This window comes from Taeniopygia guttata, chromosome 1 (assembly GCF_048771995.1).
Source record: "Taeniopygia guttata chromosome 1, bTaeGut7.mat, whole genome shotgun sequence".
NCBI classification, from domain to species: domain Eukaryota; kingdom Metazoa; phylum Chordata; class Aves; order Passeriformes; family Estrildidae; genus Taeniopygia; species Taeniopygia guttata.
This window is the reverse complement of record NC_133024.1, coordinates 94,530,332-94,537,046: the sequence shown is the minus strand read 5'-3', so window position 1 is coordinate 94,537,046 and position 6,715 is coordinate 94,530,332. Positions and strand designations below refer to the sequence as shown.

The following is a 6,715-nucleotide window of genomic DNA, read 5'->3' as shown; positions in this document are numbered from 1 at the left end:
GCTTCAGAAAGCGTAATTTACAAGAGATTAAAGAAATGAAATTTGTAAAATAAAAAATTTAAAAAAAAAAGAGTAGAGGAAAAACACAGGCTATCCTAACAGAGAAAAAGTTTCAGAAAGATTCAGAAAATTATAAGCATAATGTCTGGACAAATATTTTAAGCCTATACAATAGCCTATACAATTCTATTGCAAAGAATTCATCTAGATCTTGAACGTCTCTTGTGGTCTTACCTATATGTAAGCACATGAAATGGAAATATAGGACTCTTTCAAACCTGTAGCATCAGTGTAAGCAATCATTCACCATACAGAAATCAAGGTGAAATGTTTGAGATTACCTGATTAAGTGGAGCCATCTGTCTTAGGGGAAAAAGTCAGGGCCTGATTGGCTTGACAATACTTGTACTTCATTGCATTCTTCTAGGTATCCCTAATATCTAACCATCTAACTGTATCAGTATTTACAAGTGGTGTTCCTTGTTTTATAAATGCTTTGTGAAAACAAGTGTCTGTTACTGGTCTTCTACAAAGAACATTTCAATTTAAAGTCTAAAATAAGAAATTAAGCTATATAATTTCCTTATCTGTTTTGTTACAGTACACTGAACCTCACTCCTTAAGAAAGGTAAGCATAAGCTGAACTTAAAGTAAGTAGGCAGCCTAGTAATGGAAGGAACTATTTACTCACCCAAAAATTATTCAGTGCCTTACATGGTGGTCACAAAGCCTATTTGCCATTGCCTGTACACAAGAGCATGTTCTGAGGTATGCTACCAGTACATTTGTGTGTCTGTACATGGGAGGAGAAAAGGGCAGTAGCTTCTGGGGCAAGAGAATTCAAAAAATTGAATTATGACTGGGTTGGGAAGCACACTAGCTCCAGGAGCCAAAGAAGTCCCAACCCCCACGGTAAGGAACAGCCTGGAAGTCTAATACAATTCTGCTGCAATGGGGACTCAAGAAGCTGGCTAACTCTGCTTGGCATTGCCCCTCTGCACCATTTCTGCTTCCTGATCAGAGTTGCTATTTTATACGTATCAGTACAGTACTATTGCTTTTCTGCCTAGATAATTCTAGAAGCTGAGAATCACTGCAAAGAAAGAAAGGTCACAGTACTGTATGATAGCTGGCCTCCAGCTGCCTCCCTGCACTTCCCAGGCTGTCAGCATGCTCTTCCTGATCATGCAGCCATTCTGGGCTCAGTGTCAGCCAGTTCATTTATTTCTATTCAACTCATCTCGATGGATACAAACTTTTAAGGGCACACAGCCCCAGAGTAGGCAGAATGTCTGAGCTCTGGAGATTCAACTCCCCAGCTTGTTGCATCCCAAGCAGGGAACATGCATATGAAACCCAAACATGAAGCAAGCGGCGTGCATTACAGATCAGTGGATTTGAGACCTTGTGACCCTGAGAATCACAATTCCTTCTCTCTCTTCTCCATCTGAAGATCTAATTACCACAGCCTTTGAAATGTTTGAGCTTATGAACCCAAGGCTGAAAGGGACCACTGGAAGGGTGACTGCATTCAGTTTCACCTTTACTGCCAGCAACCAAGTGATAGATTACTTGCTCAGAAAGGTTCACAGAATGTGCATTCCACATGACAGCAGAAATACAAAACTTTTTGATTAATCTGTAACAATCAAACTGTAGTAAAATGAACAAAAAAGCAATTAAATCCACACACGGACAAGACATAAAACCAAATTAATAACAAATATTTCAGGTTCCAGTAACAATGAGAGGTTAGATAAATAAAGTTGCACCATAACAAAAAAAAACCTTACAGCAAACCCATATCACAGGAAAAATAAAGCTGGATACAATACTTCATATCATATAATCCCTAATCTTTCTGATAGTTTAAAGCTAAGCAGGACCTAGCCATTAGGAACTTCAGGATTTTCATTACAATGGCACTGCTAGTTACCTGAAGTTTGCCTGTGTGCAGCCAATATTTTATTAGAATACCAAATAGTATGTCAACAAGCTAAGTCACAATCCGTAAAGGAGAGTAAATGGTTCTCAGTGGCCTTAACAAAGGCAATAATGGCCCTAAAGCAGGATATTAAGGCTTCCTTTCCCAGATTCAGAGACTTTGTTCTGTTGTACAATCCCACCAATAAATACAGCAATAGGCATCTAAAAATGAACAGTGCCTCATCTAAATTTACTGAGATGAACACATGTGAGTAACACATATCTTCACTTCATTCTTCTGCAGCATAACACATCATCTTCCTTGCCTTTGTAACTATCTCACTTGTAACTGGTTGTCAATATCAAAATCTAGAAAACAGATGGCTCTCCTACCCCTGCTTGCTTGGCTGAGAGAAGACACGTGTGATTGATTAAAAGAGCATATACATCCTTTTAACTTATGCAATCAATAAAACATAAACTAGATCAGGAGTTCCATGGTACTATTTAATTGCCTTAAGATATATGGTCATCTTCCATTTTGTACCTATAAAAACATGAACTGAAACAATACAATTCACCTAAGTCATAATCTTAAGGTCAAAAGCTCATGTTTGGTGATATCCACCACTGAGAGGGGTTTCATTTTCTTAAGGCTTATAGGCTTAACTATAGCAACTGTTGAGAATCTCAGCTGATACTGAATTTACATTTAATTCTAAATAATTCTAAGTAATTTGTTACTAATAGTGGGTTTAACAGCTTTTTATGTAAATCATTATGAAAGCTTTTAAATTAGTGGATTTATTCAAGTCTTTAGATTCTTCTTTAATATTCAAACCAAAACAATTATAATCTGTTTATTCTCTTTGTCAAGGTACCTGCAGAAAAAGAAAAATAAAATCAGTCATTTCTGTGTGAAACACATAGTGCATGATGCTCCTATGAATGGCATATGGCATAAAAAAATAGGTAAGTGAATCCATGCTTTGAGCACAATATGAAATAGTGAAAAAGAAACTGCAATTATTGAATCAAATGTATTACCTATGAAAACACTAAAGCATATTCTGAAGCTTTTACTCTCCAAGAACACAGTCACATAAATTTCAGTAAGGTACAAAACTTCCAGCCTCAAAGTAAAGAAAACTCAAATATAGAAGTTAAAAAATGGTTAAGAGGACCTAGTACATAAAACACTGTGTTGAGTACTTAATAACCCCACAACACCTGAGTATTTTCACTCTATCTCACATTCAAGAACAATAAACCTATGAGATTTTAGCATATTATTACGAAACCAGAGAAAATAGATTTGTTTGGCATTAAGTAGGGCTACCTACAGGCAGCTAATTTACAGGTGTTTAAAAACCTGGACATCCATATATATATGTATCTTACAACAGCATATATCTGCTTTGGTGTATGCCCAGACAGCAACATTAATTTTAAAAATTTACATGAAGTTAAAATTGTGTTCTTCAGACTTTCCAGGATTCAAGTTTAGTATCAGAATTACATCTTAGTTATTACATCCAAGTTCATTCTTGTCAATAGGCATACATCAGGTTTGTAGGAATATAATTAATTATTGGTGTTCATGGTTACTGCACCTCAACTACAATATGCCTCCCACAACTCTAAAGTTACTGAAATCCTAATAACTCAAAGTCAGCTTCAAATAAGTAATAAAAAATAGTAGCAAACAAAAAGTCAATTCCACAATTCTTAATATCAAAGTCTCAAAATCAAATTTTCACTCCCTTCAAGAAAAAAATAATAACAAAACCAAATACTACTAGTGAGTCATTAGATACAGATATTTAAGACAGCTGAAACAAAACTTAGATCAGCACAATTTCTTACTTATGTATTTAGAAAATTATGCTCCACCATGTTGCTTGGACTTTTCATTTCATTCTGTTAGTAAAAAGACTTAATTACACAGAATAAACCTAAACAGTTTTCTATCTTGGGAAGATTTTCCTGTGTTTGAACACAGCTTTGAAGAATCAAGTAAGCTAACATTACACTGATTATCACTGATGAGCCAGAGCAAAGGAAAGCAAATTGAGGTCATCAGCCTGTCAGCAATGTGACAGTCTTGAAATGAGTACCACAGAATTTATAACCCAGACCATTTAACCCTAAAAATGTTTGGCTACTGTATTATACTTTAATTTTGTGGGCTACTTTCACACAGATTACCTATTACTTATTTCTACTGTAAATACTCAAAAATTTTGCAAAACCCTTGTTTTCTCAGATGAACTGAGAATATACATGCTAAAAATAGTGATTTTCCCCCCTTTTTAGGAGCTAGAAGCAATGGAAGTTGTGATCAAATACTTTTTTTCTAATTAGAATAATAGATCAAGGTAACAAGAAAAATCTGCATCTGTTGAGTAACAAATAAAGGTTTTACTCTGTCACCACATATACAATTAAAACCCAGATTTTTAGAATACCTGCTAATTAGAAAGTTCATAAATCTACCTCAGGTATCATTGTCATACAACATCATTACCCATCCTTTTTAAATGTTTATCTCTTAGAGCAGATTCACATTCTTTCTTAGGACAGCACAATACCATTACAACTATTGAAATTACTGGTTTTTAATTCTCTTTAAGAGGTTAACACCTTTTTTGACCTACTGTATTTATGATTTTACCTCTATTGATTCTAGCTATGCTCCCACCTAAGTGTGCTACAAAAGAAACTATAAATGTTTGCTGGAAACAAAACTGGAATATTGACTTGTTGCACAGTGTTTATTGCAGAAACAAAACAGCTGTAGGCATTTTTAACACTCATATATTGTAAGGTTACAAAAAAAAAAAAAACCAAACTCAAAGCTCAGAAGCCATTTTCTTAAATCTACACAGAAACCAATTTCATCACTACACACGGAATTTTTAAAAGACATTGAAGGTACTGTGCACAATCCTCTTCCTACACAGACATGGACTAAGCAGCATTATCATTACAGAATGAGACAAGATAAAAAAGAGAAAACCAACCCAAAACTCAAAAAACATTGTTTGAAAGTCAAGTTTTATTATTCAAAAGTTACAAGTTAAGGCTAAGGATGTTTTGTCTTATTTCCCAAATAGGAGAAGGTGTCAGGAGAATTCTGTGTCTACATTTCACATATATGTAGAGTGAATGTACTTGCAAGGGATAGGTTTTGGGGATAGGTAAGATGCTTAACAAGCATAAATTAAAACTCAAGTATAGCTATGTGACACCTATAGTTAAGGCTTTAAAAGCCCCCACTAAATGATAAAATGATGAAGCATTGCCAATTCAAATGAAGGCACTGTTAGGAAAAAGGAATTGCTGCAAGGCCTACCTACAAATGAGACAGGACTCCCCCTATGTGAAGCTGCAACTAACCACTGCCCTCACATAGAATGGCATAGCAGTACACATCTTCCAGCCAGTATGCCACCTTGGGAGCCGGATACAGCTCTTTTCATGTCTGCCTCTGCAACTGCTGCTTCAATGATCTTGATACCCAGTGGAGAGTTACCTGCATGAAAAAATACAAAACTGATGCAGTAGGTGCCCTCTTTCCCTCCCAACTGCCCAGTAAAAATTGGTTTATGTGTCCATGCAGGAAGATTTTATTTCAATTTAAGAACAGTCTTGTTTCTTGAACTTCAGAACTCCTTAAATGTTTCAGAAAAAAACATACAACACCCAAACCATCTTTCAATTAACCATTCTTGCACTGAGCAGCCTCTAAGAGATAGATTTCCTTCTTCCTCGCAGATTTTTTTCTCTCCATTACTTTACTCTTCCCTCGCAATTTTAGACAGATTTACATCTTTTTGTTTCAACTATAGTCTGGTGGTAATAGCACCCCTGCAAATCTCTACACAGGTACATAGAAGAGACACTGTCCAACAGGTCAACTTGAGAGCAGCTGTTCTGTATTTCCCACCAGCAGCACCAAATAGGATTTAGGAGTCGCAAAATAGGTCTGGTTGGAAGAGACCACCGTGGGTCGTCTGGGCCAACCTCCCTGCTTAAGCAGGGTCACCCCAGAGCGCACTGCACAGAATTGCATCCCGATGGTTCTTGAATGTTTCAGAGAAGAAGACTCCACAACCTCTGTGGGCAAGAAGCTCTGTTCTGCAAGAGACGAGGCCCCAAGAAGAGAAATGGACTTTGCTTAAAAAGTAGAATAATGGACTTTGCTTAAAAAGCAGAACAATGGACTTTGCTTAAAAAGTAAAACAAGACAGAACAAAGGTCCCGCAGGCCCGGCCCGGCCCGCCCCGGGTGCTGCTATAAACCGCAGTCCCAGCCCGACCTCCCCGGCAGCTTCCCGGCCTTGCCAGTCCCGCAGGGCTCCACCGCCCCGGCTCCGCTGCGCTCCGCCCGCTCCGCCCGCCATGGCCGCTTCCTCCTGCTCGGCGGCCGCGCTGCGCCCGGTCACGCACGTCATCTTTGACATGGACGGGCTGATGCTGGGTGCGTAGCGCGAACCCCGCTCCCTGCACGGCCGGTCCCCGCTCCGCCCCGCCCCGCCCCGCGCCGCCGGCTTCCACCGCGCTCCACCGCGCCGCCGGCCCGCCCGCCTGCCCCGACAGCGAGGGGCTGCAGCTGGCGGCGGGCAGCCTCTTTCCCTTCCCTTTCCCCTCCGCCTCCCCCAGGCTGTGGCTGCTCATTCACGGCCTCCTCGCTCCGGGCGAGCAGCCAGAACGCCCCGGGCGGCGCTGCTAAAACCAGAGTGGAGAGATTAAAGCAACAGGAAAGGAGTTAATGCCTTCTCCTGCTT

At 39.2% G+C, this 6,715-nt stretch overlaps 1 protein-coding gene and 1 long non-coding RNA gene across 2 annotated transcripts in view; one reads left to right on the top strand and one right to left on the bottom strand.

Annotated features, from left to right (window-relative positions):
* Positions 1-1,526: 1,526 nt before the first annotated feature.
* LOC140684761 (uncharacterized) lies at positions 1,527-6,114 on the bottom strand. The gene is made up of 2 exons (XR_012057517.1): positions 5,381-6,114; positions 1,527-2,807 (listed from the first exon to the last, which is right to left on the bottom strand). It is a non-coding gene; the product is annotated as an uncharacterized lncRNA (long non-coding RNA).
* Positions 6,115-6,254: 140 nt separating this feature from the next.
* PUDP (pseudouridine 5'-phosphatase) overlaps positions 6,255-6,715 on the top strand; it is a 64,343-nt gene continuing 63,882 nt past the window's right edge. Inside the window, exon 1 of the mRNA XM_030280507.4 lies at positions 6,255-6,408. Within this exon, the coding sequence (XP_030136367.1) occupies positions 6,330-6,408 (79 nt within the window). The 5' untranslated portion in view covers positions 6,255-6,329. The remainder of the gene's footprint in view (positions 6,409-6,715) is intronic.